The 17,882-nt window shown below is 45.2% G+C and overlaps 1 protein-coding gene across 3 annotated transcripts in view; it reads left to right on the forward strand.

Annotated features, from left to right (window-relative positions):
• The first annotated feature begins 2,183 nt into the window (after positions 1 to 2,183).
• The window catches only part of STK39 (serine/threonine kinase 39), a 301,230-nt gene continuing 285,531 nt past the window's right edge, over positions 2,184 to 17,882 (forward strand). Inside the window, exon 1 of one of the 3 annotated variants that reach the window (XM_060152718.1) lies at positions 2,184 to 2,529. In XM_060152718.1, the coding sequence (XP_060008701.1) occupies positions 2,337 to 2,529 (193 nt within the window). In that variant the 5' untranslated portion in view covers positions 2,184 to 2,336. The remainder of the gene's footprint in view (positions 2,530 to 17,882) is intronic. The other 2 variants (XM_060152717.1, XM_060152716.1) reach the window with 2 other exon arrangements.

A 17,882-nucleotide genomic window follows, 5' to 3' on the forward strand; every position in this document is an offset into this window, starting at 1 on the left:
TTTTTCTTTCTAATGTTTTAAAGTCTCTGACTAAATGTAAATAAAGATAAATAAAGAATAAAGATACGTATTGAAATAATCGTTGTTTACATTTTAAAGGCTTCCTCCCCTGCCACCTTTCAGTTTAAATTTAGTAATAGGTTTTCAGGGGAAATTGCATATCAGTTAAATACTTTTTAAATACATATATTTCCTAGTTTTAAGTACCACTCTACTCAGTTGTTTATGGAAACATTAACTTAAAATTCGAATCCAATGCTTTTATATAATTTAAAAATATAATTCATGCTCTGTTCTTCATATATAAAAATGATGCCAAAGGCCACTGATAGTAAATGTTCTTTAAACTGATTTACTGGCAGTAGTGATGGGTCTGCACTCAGTCATCAGTTCTTACAAGTCATCATCCTAGGAGCCACTTGGAAAGTAGTCTGCTGGGTACAGATATCTGGTATATGACTACAGAACACTTGTTCTTTGTGGGAAACTAAGTGATCTGTGTTTGATTCAAATCTGTGCTATTGGTCTTGACATTATGTTTTCTTATTAAGTTCCAAGAACTTTCCTGGCCTTCACAGTTTCCCGGCCTTCATGGTTTGAAAGTCAAAATATAAATTCATGTGACAAAATGGAAGTCATATTCATTTAATCATTTTTCTTTTCCCTAAAAAATAGTCCTTAAATGTTCTTCGGCTTGGGAGTAGCACTTTAAGAGGTGAACAGTTACAGCATTCCTGTTCCCTGTTCTTTCCCCCTTGAAACATCAGAGGCCTAGAATTTATTTGTTCTTGAAGTTGTCTGTTTCTTGACAGACATTAAAATTAATACAGTTTTTGAACACTCCTTCATAAAAGAATGTACAACTTCTCAGTTCAGCATAAATTTCTGTGTGTAGACCAGAGCACAGGAGTTGCTTTACCCCAAGTGTTCCATCATGCTGTGAGAGATTAAGCATACTCACCGTTCGGTTTCCATCAATATTTTGATTAGACATACAACGTTTCTCCTAATGAATTTCTGGGTTTCATCGGAATTATCTTTAAAAAAAATTTAAGGAGATTTTTGTATATAAACACGGGAGACAAAGTATCACAATCTGATTTTCTTTTTTTAATATGCTCATTATTCTTATTCAGTAGTCCTCATCATGAAAACGACACAAGATAATTTTGGCCAAATGACCATTATGACCATTGGGTCACTGCACCCTTTCACCTTAAGACAAGGATGGTGCAATCTTGGTCATCTATACCAGGGGAACACAGAGAACATTCAGCGTTAAATATGACACCTGTAATTAGGAAGACCTATGGTTATACCATAGCAATTTTAAGGATGAGGTAATTTTGGGAGTGATGAAAAGCAGCAATTGTTTCCAACGCAGTTTATTTATGCTGCGGTACAAACTTTCACAACCAGTATGCTCTGTAAAAGAAATGCCTGCTATCTGTTGTCCTAACGGGTTAATGTGGCTTGTTATTAAGGGTCTAAAATTTGAAATAGTGTCCAAAGTTTTCTTACACTTCTTATTCTAGCTGCACAGGCCCTTTCATCACCTCCCTGGGATCCAAGCGGCTTGGAACAAATGAGTAAAGTCTGTGAACAGCCAGAGACCTAAGGAATCATGTTTCACTAAGAAAAAACCAGAAGGGCTGCGATTAGATTAGGCAAGGTGGGGAAAGGGATATTGGCAGGTAGGTGGCCGGAAAGTTACAACTCGGGTTGTTTTTTAACTGGCGTCCTACAAATGGCCGGCGTGTAGGTGTCTCACTCGCTGACTTGTAAATGAACTTCAGGTTCTCTTTACTTGGGGAGACTTCTGAATCTGAGAACCTGGCCGCGGTTCAACGACCCCGTCCTCGGGGTCCCCAGGGGACATCTTCCGGAGAGTCCGACTGTCTGGGGCGAAGGCGCACGGAAAGCAGGGAGTGAGGGGGCGAGGAACGCGGGCCCCGAAAGCCAACCTAACCCGGCCTCGCTCCCCTCCGGTGGAAACTTCCCCGGCCGCAAGCAGGGCGGGAGAGGGCGGCGGGGCGGCGGTTCCCCTCGCGGAGACAGAGAACTGCGCGCGCGAGGCGCGGGGCGCGCGGCGAGCGCGGCGGCCGCCGCCTCCTCCCCTCCCCGCCTCCGGTGGCGCTGCCTCCTCCCTCCGCCCGGCTCGGCCTCCCTTGCTCCCTCCCCTCGTGGCTGGCTCCAGCGGCGGCGTCGGCGGCGGCGGCGGGCGGGGAGGGCGTGCGCCGGTCGAGAGGTGTCGGCAGCGAAGGGAGGGAAGGGAAGTTTCAAGTGGAAGGTCGTCCGCCGGCCGGCGCGTCTTCTCGCTCTCCTCCGGCAGCATCATGGCGGAGCTGAGCGGCTCGCCCGTGCACGTCCAGCAGCCCCAGCAGGCGGCCCCGGTGACACCGGCGGCGGCGGCCCCGGCGGCCGCGACAGCAGCGCCGGCTCCGGTGGCACCCGGGGCCCTAGCCCCGGCGGCGCAGGCGGTCGGCTGGCCCATCTGCAGGGACGCGTACGAGCTGCAGGAGGTTATCGGTCAGTGCTGCGGGCGCGGCGGGGCTGGCTCAGCCTGGGCGCTGAGGCCGGGCGGGAGGCGCGACCTGGGCGGGAGGGGACGCGGGATGCTGGGCTTGCCTCCATGCACGCCCGGGAGGCAGAGCGGTCGGCTTCTGGGCCTACCGGCTTCAACAGCTTTTTTTTTTTTTTAAATTTATTTGTTCGTTCCGTGAGCGCTGGTGCTGCAGGAGGCGGCGCGGCGGATGTGACTCGCACTGCAGACGAGCCGCATGCTGCAAACTTTTATCTCCCCGATCGCTGGGGCGGCGGAACTGGGGACCCGGCAATGCCGCCGCATTTTCTTCCTCCCGCGCGCCGGGCCCGCAGCCTGTGGTCGGTGGCCACGCGAGCAGGCAGCCGCGGCCGGGGTGGGGTTGCGGGGGCGCCGCCCTCGGCTTCCAGCGCCCCCGCGCCGCGCCTTGGGGGCCGCGTCCTGGGGGACCCAGCGGGCGCAGCCGCGCCTCTGCTCTCCAAGCTCCGCGCCTCGGTCTCCCGTCAGCAGCCTCTCGGCGTGGGTAACCGGGCTACGTAGGAGTTGCGGAGGCCCAGGTTCTTTCCCGAGGCCGGGGAGGATGCTGGCCTCCCTCCCTGACAGCCGCTGCTCCACGCCCGCCTCACAGCCCGGCTCTCCGCGCCGCCCGGCGTTCCCGGGTACCCGCCTCTCGGTAGCTGGGCGCGCCGCCTACTGCCCAGCCCGGTCGCCCGTGGAAAGCAGGCACCCTGGCCTTCTGCCCTGCGCCGGGCCGATGCTTCCCTCTGGTCCAAGGCCGAGCTGCAAGAATGAAAGCCGAGGCTGTCGGTGATCTGCTCTCTGCCTTTCGGTGCCTTCTAGTCGGCCCACAAATACCACCTTATCTTACATTTTAAAAACTTGGCAAAGTCGAATGGCAAGAAGCCGGCATTACCTTTCCCTGGGCCAAGCACGTGAAGGACCGGGAGAGTTGTGTTGGCCCTTATTGGATCATCTCGTCTGAGAGGCTTGTTAAACCCAGTTAGGGAACCCACCAGGTAAAGTGGGCCCTCAGCTTCTAACCTTACTGGCGCTGGGATGGGATGCTGCCTTCCCATATCTTGATATTTAAGTACGGTGATGAAAAAGGAATTCAGGATATTCCTCTTAAACTTTTTTTTTTCTTTTCATTAAAAAGAATGCTCCACTCCTCCCTTAAAAAAAATTAAAACAGATACTAAGAATTTCATTAGGTGTTTAAACGAGCCTTTATCATCTGCTGCTGTGTGAATGAAACAGCATAGACTGAAATAAATACTGAAGGGCAGAACCCTAACCCTAACCTAGGCTATAAAAGCTCCAAATAACCTAAAATAAGCATCTGTACATAAAATTCTTTGAAAACCAAAAACTTTCATAACTTTTGGCCAAAGACTCTAAAAGGATGAGTCTTCCTGTCACTGCGTGGATTAAATATTTTCAAGGGCTTCTCAAAGCCTAGAGTATTTAGTGAAAACTCCTTTAACCTGGTAGCTAAGCCCCTTCGTCTTCCCAGTTTTAAGGCCTGCTCTCAACTGGCTTGCCCCCTCTCATATTCTGATTGCATTGATTGTATCCTGAATAGTCAGCTGTCTTAGGACCCGTCTGGCCTTCCATTCCTTGTTTCCTTTCACAGGCTCTTTAAGTGCCCATCTCTGTAGTGAATCTCAGCTTTCAAGGCCAGTGTGAATGTTCTTGAGAAACCTTCTCCTTCTCCCAAGGCAAAGTATGGTGGCTTCTTCTGCCCCTCTTTTTATATCTCACAGCATGTAACTCCATAATTTTTATGTGGTCAACAAAATCTAAAGGCCTACTATGTCCCAAGCATCGTGCTAGGTGCTAGCAGTATAGAAATTAATAAAAATTGTCCCTGCCTTCAAGGACTTCCCAAGTAAACGACTCTGTAAGATGTGATGAGTGAGTACTGGTAGAGCACAAAGGAGGGATTGACTGCTAGGAGAAATAAGGAAACAGGGTATTCCACAGAAGACATCTGAGCTGAATTTTGAAGTCTGAGTAAGATTGTAAGGTGCCTGATTATTTCCATTGCTGCCTTTCCTAGCTAGGAGTTCCTAGCTGTGAACTCTTCCGGGGTCTTATTTCTCCCTCTGTCTCCAGCACATAGGGATGATGCATACAAGTTGAATGATGGTATCAGCCACATAGTTTCCATAGGGTCAGGACCAGCACTTACTTATAATCAATTTATATGCTTATTTTGTTAATTATTAGGGTCAGTATGCAAGCTTTGGTTTTTGAAAACAATGTTCTGAGCTCATCAGTTTTGTCAACTAAACTGAAGAAAATCTTAGTTTAATTAAGGTGAGGGGATTGATTGCAGGGCTTCCTTCTGCTTGCAGTAGCAGCATTGTTAATTATGGTTGGTCCATTTAATTAAAAAGAAATTTACCTGAGGAATTTTCAAGCAGAAACACCTGCTTATTACTTCTACATTGATTTTTGCGCATTCACAATGTGGAAAGGGCTTTTCTGCATTTAAAATTTATCTCGTAATTTTCCAACTGAAAGAGATGGCCTGTGGGGGGCCCGTGTTGAAGTCAAGTTGCTGGAATAGGGCTTTCCAGGGTCTTAATGTTTATAGGGAATTACAAACCCATTTCCATTTAGCGTTTAATGCTTGTTAAGTAATGAAGAGTGAACTTGCAGTTAAGCACTTCTGCTTAAACATTACACGCAGAAGTTAGTAGTTCAAACATTGGACCAGTTTCGACACGAGTGCGGGTGGACAGCCTTGGCCTCTCCCGGCCACAAGGCAGGTGTCATATGATAGGGCTGCGGCAGTGTGAACCGTGACCAGCAGGAGGCTCAGATGTGCCTGAGCAGAAGGCCAAGAGAGGCAAGGTGTTTTAGCTTTGCAGCGTGGCACCGAGCACTTTTTCTTCTTCGTTTCCTTCTGGCAGAGGTTGCGGGTCTCAAGATTAGAGGAGAAGAGGCTTACTAAAGCCCAAACAAAGCAGGTTCAGTTGTTCGACTTCTGTTTTAGAAAAATAAACACAGGATTTTGCAAGTCTAAAAATAAAGTTTTCTCTTTGTTATATTGTTGTTCTTGTGTGGTGAAGGATCAGTGGAGAGTTTGTAATGGTAATCTGGTTCTAAAGTTTGTGTGCGACCTGGAAATGATGTACAATCTATTGGAGGGAGCTTTATACTTAGGGGTTAACCATGTTATGAAATGATTAAATTCCTTGTTTTAGCCATCAATATGAGTAGATTTCAAATATTTCTGTCTCCTATAGAAATAACTGCTCATGGGAGGTGTTCTAGCTTAATACTCTTCAGCCTCATCAATCCTTGTTCCTCAACCCCCCCCCCCCCGCCATCTCTCAGATTCGCTCTTTAGAAGTATATGGGGCACCCAAAGATATGCTAGTTGAAAAATTAGTTTATTTGTTGGTGGTATTAATATTATCACTTTGATTTGCTAAACAAAGAACAAAAAGTGAATCATGTAAATGTTGACTTGGGCTTCCTTAATCGATTGAACAGCCTCAAGGAACTTTCCTGTCAAAGAGTTATATTCGATGCAGTATCAGTTTCCTTATTAGAATCGGATAGTTCTAGCAGGGTCTGTTATCTTTGTTGGTTTTCCTCTGAGAAACACTAAATAGACCCATGCCTCAGAGCATGTTTGATTTTCTTAGATATTTTTTGCAGGATGAGTCTGTCTGTAGTTTTGCACCTTATTTCTCAGCGTTGCTTCACTTTTATCCTGGGCAGTCATTTAGAGTGATCCAGAAGTACCACCTGCTGCATTTCTGGTTCTAGTCAACAAAAAGAATTTGGTTCCTAGACTCCTAACTGTAGTTTGACAGAGGGGTTCTCAAGTACTCTGTTGATTTCTCTCCCGGGAGCTTTGTTTAACCATTCCGCTGCATCTTCCCCAGGCACAAGTAATAGGCAACTCTCCAGGTCCTCAAGGAGCAGTAGCCCAGAGCTCTGCTCTGTGCTCTCAGAGGTTCTGTGGAGCTCTGTGGTTTAGGGATTAGAACTGGTTTTATAGATGTTCTAGAGGGATCTTGAGGACAGTGGAACCATACTGCGTCACACTCTTTTGCACAGGACCTCAGAGGCCTGGAGCACTGAGTGTGTATTTTAATCTCCCAGACCTTTAAACCGGGCTGCTTTGCTGTTGCTGTCAGTTGTTAACTTGCCTTTTATTTATTTATTTATTTGGCTGCGCTGGGTCTTAGTTGCAGCACGCGGGATCTTTAGTTGGGGCATGCGGGCTCCTTAGTTGTGGCATGTGGGCTCTTAGTTGGGGCATGCATGCGGGATCTAGTTCCCTGACCAGGGATAGAACCTGGGCCCCCTGCGTTGGGAGCGCTGAGTATTAACCACTGGACCACCAGGGAAGTCCCATGTTGGCTTTTTTTTTTTAGAAGAAACAGAGTCCTGAGATGCTTAGCTTCGTGCAGGTGTTTTGATTTTCATATCGTTTCACTATTTTTTTTTTTGTAAAGAGAAAAATGTATATAGAACTGCTCTTTTCGTTTTTTTCATTATTGTGGTAAAATATACAAATATAGGTAACATAAGACTTACCATTTTAACCATTTTCTAAGTGTACAGTTCGGTGGTGTTAATTAATTCAATAGAAATGCTTTTAAATGTGCTGTTCAAACTAGCATGTGGGAAAAATCTCTGGGTTAAGAGAAGCTAATGTTAGAATTTCTATAATACTTTATGCATTTGCTTTGTGACAGATAAAATTATAAATTTCCCCCTGTCTCTTGTAAGTCTGTTGTATCCCCCATTTTTGATGGTGTTGGAGAGTAAATTAAAACGTGGCGGGCTCTGGAGTCAGATGGCCTGGCAGTGGCAGTCGCTGGCCTCGCGACCTTGAGCCAGTTATTTGGAGGTGTCTGTACTCGGTTTCCTCATTTTCGACCTGGAGATGATAACGATAGGGTTGCAGAGAAAGGGAGACTCTGGAGCACTTAGAACAGTGCCTGGCACAGGGCGAGCTCTCCGGGAGTCTGAGCCTGCGCTGCCGTGCGCTGCGCCGGCTGATCAGGTCCGAGTTACCGGCAGAGAATACTGCCCCGACTCTGGCCAGACTGTGGAGCGTCCTGTAGAGTTTCTCTGCTCAGTTTGCATCAGGGAGTTTGCAGGAGGGGGAGTTGGCCCGCGAGCCCCCGCCTTTCAGTGGGCGGCGCCTTCCAGTGGGCTGCTGGCGGGGCAGCCTGAGGCCCCTGCGGGGAGGTAGCTGCAGAGACCTGTGGAACAGGACAGCTCGGGGCCTCGGGTGCCAGATGGCCCTCTGACAAGTGGTGAGAGCATCCTGCGGGAAGGTTGCTGGAGGTACGGCCCGTCGCGAAAGGGCTCTGTGAGCAGCCTGCTCCGACTGCATTTTTCTCCCACCTCTGCATCCGCCCTGCGGAGGCTGCCGTGCTGGCAGGAAATGCTGCTGACTAAAAGAAATGGTCACTGTGTGCCCCAGCGGGTCAGGGGACGGGGCATTTGTCTGCAGATCAGGTCATCACTGTTGCTGTCCTGTCTCCTTCCTTGCCTTGCTGCTCTTCCCTCTACTTATAAATATTCTCGTCTCCCTCTAATCATTCACAGCAAAAGAGAACAAAACACCGACACTCTCACTACTCCTTCTTCCTCTAGCTCCTGCCTTATCTCTTTCCTTCCCTTCCCAGTGGAGAACCTCCCATCCACTTCTCAGCTCACTGCAATCTGGCGTCTGCCCTCTTGCTAAGAAGCCAAAATTGGAATGTCCACAGTCACCGTGACCTTCTGTGGCTGCAGCCAGTGGACACTGCAGGCTTTCCCTCTCTTCCTCTCTCTGCAGGAGTCGGCACCATCTGCCATTTCTCCTGCTCCTTCCCCGCGTATCTCTGCTCCAGGATCCACTTCTCTATGGGTCTGAGGCTTCAACCACTGCCTAAAATGCCCAGGGCCTCTCTGGTCTTTGGACTGGTATGAGGGCTGCCTTTTAAACATCTTTGTTTAGATACTTCACAGAACTTCATACTCACAGTGAAACTCACTGCCTCGCCACCTTTGCTTCATCGTAATCCTGCTCCTTCAACGTTCTCCATCTTACACAAGACCCTTGAGTATGAAGCAGAAACATGCTGCTCAGCCTGCGCTTGCCCGTCTCCCTTCTCTCCCACATCTGATTGGTCCTCAGTCCTAAATACTCTGCGTGCTGGATCCCTTCTTTGATCTGTCTCTCACTCTTCCTCTTGGCCATTGCCAGTTCAGTTCGGGCTCTTATCAGTTCTTAACTTGGATGACTGTAATGACTTCCTGACCAGGTTCCTTGTCTGCAGCCTTGCTTCCAGCTCTAGTGTGCCTTGCTACCAAAGCGATACTGCTGTACCCAAAGTTTTATCAGTTAACCCCAGGCTTAAACGCTTTTAGTGGCTCTTCCATCATCCTTAAGATGAACTCTGAGCAGGTGTTTAAGGCCTTCGGGAATTGTCTCTTGCCTCCCATTCACTGTTTCCCCCCTCTGCCCCACACCCTTTGTCATTTCTATTCTCAGGACAGACTCGCAGCCAGTGGGAACCTTTTTGCAGTTGCTGAAATGCTTCATGCTTTCTCAGCCCCTGCTAGGCAAGTTTTCCCTGTGCTTGGAACACCCTTTCACACCCCTTCCGTTCCATTTTCATGTATTTAACAGAGAACTCCGGTCTCTCCTTTTAAGCGTTACCTTTATTGAAGTATAATATGCACAAGGAAGAGTATACATGTCATAAATGTATAGCTTGATGCGTGTTCATAAACGGAACCCACCCTGATCCGATCTCCCTTTTAAGACCCGGAATAAATGATTTCACAGAAACAGTCTCTGCCCCTGAACCGCCTTCCCCTCTGCTCCTCTCTTGTGTCTTTCACCCCTGGTGGTCCTCATACCCTGTGCAGATGGTTTGCCTCCTTGCCCATCCCGGCACTCCTCCTTGAGGACAGGCCTTTGGCCTCCATAGCCCACACCTCCTATTAAAGATTCGCTAAGTGTTTTCTGGATGAAGGTCTGAATTTTAGGGATAAATGCCCTCCCACCCCCTGTGGAAGAGGAACATTGCCTCGCTTCTGAATATTTGCCTCCTTGGATCCTGAAGATTTCATCTTGCCTGTGGTTAATGATGATGCTTATTCAGTTGCGTTTGGGCCAATCAGCTTAAAGGGCTCTGTAGAAATTAGCTCATTAATCCTCCCAGATCAAGAGTAAGCACTTTGAGTACTTGCACCTGCCTGTGCTGTGCAGGCAGGCAGGCAGCCAGCCAGAGGCCTGGCTTTCCTGAGGTCATTGTTCTGCGAGGTGGCCTCTGCAGATTAAAGGACCCGGAGCTCCCTGCCACAGTCTCTGCGTCCTTTCACTCAGGCATTGCAGAGCAGGGTGGGGGAAGTCCTAGCGCGCCTCTCCTCTTCTTCAGAGCTTTCCTTTCTTGAGTGTACCCATGAGCTCTCTCTTGCTGTTTGTGTAGTTATATATAACCCAACCTGAAGATCTGTGGGCCTTCTTGCTGTGTAGAAATCAGGACTGTTGAAGAAGATCAGGGATACAGGTGAAACACAGCAGCAGAATATCAGACGGGTGGTTTTCAAAGGTTGATACGATGGCAGGAATTGTATTTTTATAAGTGACAACGGACTAGGGGGTGATAGGATTGGTGTGGTACATGCTAAGACCATAGAACTGGATCTTTTAAAGTCAAAACCAGTCTAATAGGTATTGTAATTCCTCTGTGGTGTATTTTTGGGAAAGGTTTTTTTCCCCATTAAAAAAAAAAATTCTCCATGTAATCAAGTGAGGTTTTACGTTTTCCTCCAGGACAGTTTTGCTTAAATTATCCCCAAACAACTCCAAGATGGCTGAAGTGATTCAAGTGCTTCAGGTGTTTCTTTTTCCAAATCCGCTGTTCATTGGTCAAGTTTTTGCTGCTAAAGAAAAATTCAGTATATTAATTAGAAAGGCATTTTAGATTCGGCTTAACTGGAAAGTAGAGGAGAAATAGCAGTCCTTTAGACAATGGATTGGCAGAGCTTTAGTTCAGAATTGATTTACATAAACACTTTGGGAACCTGATGTGAGTAAATGCTGATGTATTTCAAGTTTCTTCCCATTTGCCAAACAAATATTTGGGAATAAACTCTCACTTAAAGCTTTAAAAAACTTCTTGGACATTGAGGAATTAGATGAATTGACCTTTTAAACTAATTGTATATTTTGATGTATGGGAAAACATCATTTTAAGATAGAACTTAAAACATCATTTTAAAATAGTTTTATCTTCAAACTTCTTCCTAGTAAGTGGCATTTAGTATAACTCAGAGGCCTAGTCCTGGGTGTTCATTCACTTCTTCGCTCAGGTGAAAATACACATTCTTGTGACATTTATGGGGTTCAGGTTTCCAACGTTTAGTCACTGATGTACCAGAAGAACTAGTATGGTAAGTAGAGATGGATGACTTTCTATCATGTGAATGATAGATCTTCATTGGGGGAGTGTTTTAGAAGCCAGTGACCTGTGACAATTCTGAAACTTCTCACAATCACTCTATTTGATGGTTGAGGTCTTAGAAGAACTTGTGATCTTGTTTTGAACGGTAGCATCAGTTTGTACTGGGGCTTGTAATAAGGGGCATCCCTACTGGTTTCTTTCCTGCTCTGTTTTGTTTGGGGATTGAAAAGGATTCATTTTATGGATTGGTTCCTATTGGCGTGTCTTGTGTTGTTGACATTTTACTTTGAATTATTTGGTCTGTCCTTCCTTCTTCCCTACCTCACTTCATCCTTTCCTCCCTTCCTTTCCTTTCTTCCTTCCTTTGAAATTGGCAATGTCACCAGCCCCTTTCTTAATTATGAGATGACTCAAGAAAGCAGGGGAAGAGAGTGCCCAGGGGTAGGAATGATAGGTCAGTGCTGGCTTTTTAAGGTCAGCTCCTAAGTGAGGAATAGCATAGGAATATAGGGGGATAATGAAATTTAATTTTGGAGGAAACTGAAGAGAAAGTCCATTCCTGTTCCTTTGTTTCTACAACTGAAGATTCTAACAACCTAACTTAATTTGCCTGTGGTCCAGAAGTCCTTAGAATCTCAGGCCGATGCTTCCTACCCGGTTCAGTGTTTCTTTTTTTCCTTATATTTTGGCTGCGTTGGGTCTTCGTTGCTGCGCGGCTTTCTGTAGTTGCGGTGACCAGCGGCTATTCTTTGTTGCAGTACACCGGCTTCTCCATGCGGTGCTCGGGCCTCTCATTGCCGTGGCTTGTCTTTGTTGTGGAACGTGGGCTCTAGGTGTGCGGGCTCAGTAGTTGTGGCTCGTGGGCTCTAGACCGCAGGCTCAGTAGTTGTGGTGCTTGGGCTTGGTTGCTCCCCAGCATGTGGGATCTTCCCGGACCAGGGCTCGCACCTGTGTCCCCTGCATTGGCAGGTGGATTCTTAACCGCTGCGCCACCAGGGAAGTTCCCAGTTCAGTGTTTTCTTCTACTTACATCATGTTGATTCCTCATTGGTGGGAAGGAGGAAGTTAGAAATGTTATCGACTCAGTGAATTTTATAACTACCATTTTAATGAAGTAAATATATATCTTATTTGGGAACATATTTACCGTATAGATTTTATAGTAAAAATCTTTCTTTAGAGGGGTTGAAATGATCTTTATATATCTTTCTTCATTACAGCATGTTTATTTAACACATAAACCAGGTGATATATAAACATAAAAGTTTCATTTCACCTATCATCTTTTGCCTGGCTGTTAGAATAGACTATAAATATATATTTTTAAAATTAATTAACTTATTTATTTTTGGCTGCGTTGGGTCTTTGTTGCTGCGTGGGCTTTTCTCTAGCTGCGGTGAGCAGGGGCTACTCTTCATTGCGGTGCGTGGGCTTCTCATTGCGGTGGCTTCTCTTGTTGTGGAGCACGGGCTCTAGGTGTGCAGTTTCAGTAGTTGTGGCTCGCGGGCTCTAGAGCGCAGTCTCAGTAGTTGTGGCGCACGGGCTTAGTTGCTCCGTAGCATGTGGGATCTTCCCGGACCAGGGCTCGAACCCGTGTCCCCTGCATTGGCAGGAGGATTCTTAACCACTGTGCCACCAGGGAAGCCCTAGACTATATTTTTAATCCTTAGTTAGAACCTGTCAGTGAGGTGGAACCTGTCAGTGTGTGTGTGTGTGTGTGTGTGTGAGTGTGTGAGTGAGAGAGAGAGAGAGAGAGAGAGAGAGAGAGAGAGAGAGAGAGAGAGAGAAATGGCAAATAAAAGGTTGAGGAGCAGGAAATAGATGTACTTCAGGGCTGATCATTAGCTGGAGCAGAGCTTCTGCACTAGAGCCAGGTCCCTGCTGCCAGGCGGATAACTTTATAGCAGTCAGAGCAGCAACGGCATTCCTAGCAGTGTCTAGTTCTGAGCTGTCCGGAATGGTAGCCACTAGCCACATGTGGCTATTTCAGTTTGAATTAATTAAAATTAAATAAATTTTGGGGTGGAAAGGAATGAAGAGGCAGACACAGAGGATGTTTAGGGCAGTGAAACTGCTCTGTGTGATACCATAATGATGGATACGTGTCATACATTTGTCCAAACCCACAGAATGTACAACACAGAGGGTGAGCCCTAACGTAAACAGTGGGCTTTGAATGCCAAGGATGTGTCAGTGTAAGTTCATCAGTTGTAGCAAATGTACCACTCTTTTGGGGGATGTTGGTAATGCTGGAGGCTGTGCATGTGTGGGAGCAGGGGGTACATGGGAAGTCTCTGCCTTCTTCTCAATTTTGCTGTGACCCTAAAACTGCTTTAAAACAATAAAGTGTTTAAAAATGAAATAACATACAGTTCCTCAGTGACACGAGCCACATTTTCAAGTGCAGCCAACTGTGACTACTGCAGCTGAGGAACTGTATTTTATTTATTTAATTTTAGGTCTATAACCTGCACTGTCCAGTAAAGTACCTTACTGGATAGTGCGGATACAGATTATTTCCATCACCACAAAAAGTCTTACTGGAGAGTGCTGGATGGTAATTTCTCAGAAATGTTCAGAAACTGACTAAATATTATTATGATGGCTGTAAATATCCCGAGGCTACCTCCTGATAACATGCTAAGGCATCGCCACTGACTTAGAAGTACAAAAGGAGACAAACAGTGCTAACCTGATTTAAAAAAAAAAATTGTTTTCACCCTGTGCTCTATTAGAAAGCGAATTGATTCATATTTTCAGAAGGACAGTTATTTTTTGTGTGTGGTGAAACAGATACCCCTGCTGACGTAGAAAGACAGTTTTGAAGTATGAGTTTTTATCTTACTCACTTAACTCATTCTAGGATATTCTTGTGATTACTGTAAACACGGAATCCTCCCGAATGAGATCCAGTATTTTCAGAAGTATCAAAATGTTACATTTCCTTGAGAAATCACTTCAGAGTCTTGGGGCTGGATGTGGTAGGCAGAATCACTTCAGTTTATCTTCTTTTATGTAATGAAGTAAGAAAGAACTGACAAAATAGTTTTTTTGGTGAAATTACAAAGACATTGTGAAATTAACTCCACTTAGAAAAAAAATGATACCTGTGTCAGTTTTAGTCACTTAAATGGTGAGTTTGAATCATGGTCCCTTCTTTTCCCTTGATTTTAAAACATTTCGGTAATTGAGTAATTAAAGGATTTAATAGTTTAGTCTAAGTTATATAACACAAAGCAAATAAAACGTTCAGTATTGAAGTCAGTACCTTAACAGAAATTCAAACTCAGTCATCACTGTTTGGTTAGGACACCTTTTTTGTTAGGAGAGGGAACTAATGACATAGGGGTGGGTGAAAACAAATATCTGTGTAGGGAGATTAACTGGGTTTAATTTTGGGCGATTCAGAAACAGTTTGTACTTTCTTATGTTTAGTGTCCCTAGGGTGACTGGGGCCGCCACAGAGAATGCTTTACTATGTAATCCTTTTTTATTTTTCCTCGTAGATGCCCTTTCAAGTTTCTGGAGTCCTAAATCCAGTGCCTGACCTTCAACAAGGGCCGTTGCGGAAACATTTTTAATATGGCAGTTTGGGTGGCTGAAATAGTACTAGGGGAAGTGTCTCTGTGTATTTTCAAATTAATGATCATTAGGACAAATTTAAGAATAGTGATATTTTTGGCATAAGTCTAGATCAGGACTAGATTGTATATCTTTACTAAAATAAATTCTCATTGGTTGTTTAAAAAGTGACAGTCTCGGGCTTCCCTGGTGGCGCAGTGGTTGAGAGTCCGCCTGCCGATGCAGGGGACACGGGTTCGTGCCCTGGTCCGGGAGGATCCCACATGCCGTGGAGCAACTAAGCCCGTGAGCCATGGCCGCTGAGCCTGCGCGTCTGGAGCCTGTGCTCCACAATGGGAGAGGCCACAACAGTGAGAGGCCCGCGTACTGCAAAAAAAAAAAAAAAAAGTGACAGTCTCTAGGGTGAAGAGATAATGAGCCTCTTAGTTCATCTATAGCCATCTTCCGGATTGTTTCCATAGAAGCAGCAAGACTGTTTAAAGGCTATAATTTCATGTCCTACTCTTCAGAGCCCATTAAAAATAGGCAACATAGGCGGCTTTGTAGCTTATATATTTGCTTAAATAGTCTTAAAGACAAAGAGGGTAACTGCTGTGCGGTCACTGGGATAGGTAAACATTGCAGTCAGGCACTTGTTTGGCTTTTGCTTATAGGTTATGGTCCATTTAGCCTCCTGTATTAAGAGCGACATTTTTGGGAGTTCCATGGTGGCCTAGTGGTTAAGGATTCTGGGCTTTCACTGCCATGGCCTGGGTTCAATCTCTGGTTGGGGAAGATCCCACAAGCTGTGTGGCATGGCCAAAAAAGAAGAGTGACATTGTTCTCAGCTATACGTAGTTGTTTAAAAATGAAATATTCTCTTGGAGCTCCTTGGAAGAAAGGGAGTGACAAAAATGTGAAAAGGTGGTATTTATGGGGTCTGACCAACTTTAAAATTAATCATATCAGGACTGATATGCACAAGAAGTATTGTTTCCTTCAAGGGGACATAGTGGGAGGGGGTCCACTTATACTTTATAGCGACATTTTATTTTAAATTAAAAAAGTACCCATTTCTATCAGCCCTCTAATGAAGAAACGAGACTGATTTTCTAATGTGACATTAATTTGCTCTTGAGGTATTGCCCAAGCTGTTCTTATCAGTTGTAGCTTGATCAGAATCGTTATTTAGCCTTACACAATGACTCTCGTCTGAACGGTGCTGTTAGTTGTTTAAAGTCAGTTTTGTTTACTGTTATTTTTAATAGATTCTGCATCACTGCTTCATAGAAGTAATGAGATTATCCGGGACTGTGGTTTGCAATTACAACGAGCAATTTGTCTAGAGGCAGGGATAGCAATAGCAAAAGCTGAGGGGCTGTGAGGATGTGTAATAGAGGGGTTGGGTGTGAGATTCCAAAACCAGATCTGTGAAGCCAGAGACAAGATGGGATCATTGGAAGGCAAAGACTAGCATGAGGCAGCAAAAGACCTCGTATCTGAGCAGGAGTGAATAAGATGGAGAGTAAGGACTCAGGGGCATTTCCACGTTTTGCAGGGGTTCAGCAAGGGGCCAAGGCAAGTAGGGACAATGTAACTTTTCCCAGAAAGTTTTAGTGGCAGCATCTTGCTGAGGTGGGCCCCTCATTTGAAGCTTTGCCTTCAAGGGAGGGTGTCTCTGATGAACAGAAAGGCTCAGTGCTGATGGTCTCTGCGTCAGCTATGTATAGCTGTGTAACAAACCACCCCAAAACTTAATGGCTTAGTATAATGACCTTTTTATTTGCTTACAGTTCCATGGGTTGGCAGTTTGGGCTTCACTGGGCAGTTCTGCTGGTCTCGCCTAGGGACAGTCTTTGACCAGCTAGGCTGGGGCTATCTATATTAAGATGGTCTCAACATGTATGTGGTGGTTGGTGCTGGCTGTTGGCTGGCCCTCTCTTTCCGTTGATTCCTCATTCTCAAGCAAGTGTGCCCATACTTCATCCCTTGGCTGTGTTCCAAGGTAGCTGGAGTGGAGCTGCAAGGACTCTTGAGGCCTGGGCTTGGTGGTGACAAAGCGTCACTGTGTCTCTTTCAGTTGGTCAGAGCACATCACAGGGTAGCTCAGGCTCAGGCGGGAGGGAGATTGATTTTCCTGCTTGCTGGGAGGAACAGTAAAATCACATGGTAAAGGGACATGTGTACAGAGACGGGAGGAATTCTTATTACCATCTTTGCAAACGCTCTACCACACAGCTTTATGTAGCTCAAGGGTGATGAGTACACAATGTTTGTCATTCATTTAACATTCGTTTCTAACTTGTGGTAGGGGAGCTAATTACCTGACTGCCTTACCCCTGATTGTTATAGTGTGGTTGATTACAGGTTTCATAAACGAATTTTTTGTGTGAACCATCCATCAGCATGATTTTGGCTAGAAAAGCGGCTTTAGAAATGTATAACTTTCTAAGAAATCTAAACATGTCTTTTCTAATGTAACATTTGAAGGGCAGAGGGGTGTGTGTTGTGTGTGTGTGTGTGTAATGCTGATCCTTTTTTAGCCTTGAGGTGTTCTATTCCAGACTGACCTTCTTAAAACTCAAGAGCACCACATTAAAAATATAAATTGTTTGCATGCATATGTAATTATTTCTCCTGCCTCATAGAAGTCAGTGAAGTAGGTCTATCACAGCTCTAAAAACAACAGATTTTCTATGCATCACTCAGTTTAAAGGTAGATTGTTGCTTAGACAATTATGAAAGTTTCTTTACTTTGAAGTCAATTCAGCAATATTGTACTGCCCGTTTTATAGTCAGTTTTCAATAAAGAATTGCCAGCCTATTAGGATAAAAATATTAGAAACCCATTAATAGTTATTGACAGAAGTTGCCCATCATATACTAAGGGCAGAAATCATAGAAGGACGGGAGTTGTGCAAGTATACCATTTTTTAAATTGCAATGTCTTTCTGGTAAATGCCCTTACAAAATATTATATGCTTTTAGATGTGGAAAGAGGGCTGGGTGTTAACTTTATACATATACAGATTTAAATGCTAAGTGGCATGCTGTTTATTCCAAAGGGGAGACAGATCTGTACATGGATAAAATATGTGAAACCGGTTGGCTCACACTGCTTTCTCACATTAAGGAAGAAAGGCTGAGAAAAGGATGTTACCAAGACCTCTGAGTTATTAAAAAAACCTCCAATCTAATTTATTTTAAAGTTCCAAAATATCATTCAAGTAATAATGGATGGTCATTATAGAAAGTTTGGATAATACAGATGGATAAAAAGGGGGGAAAATCACCAGTTACCACCTGGCCCAGGACTAGATGCTATTTGTTTGTTTGTTTGTTTT

Source organism: Lagenorhynchus albirostris, chromosome 6 (genome assembly GCF_949774975.1).
Source record: "Lagenorhynchus albirostris chromosome 6, mLagAlb1.1, whole genome shotgun sequence".
Lineage (NCBI taxonomy): Eukaryota > Metazoa > Chordata > Mammalia > Artiodactyla > Delphinidae > Lagenorhynchus > Lagenorhynchus albirostris.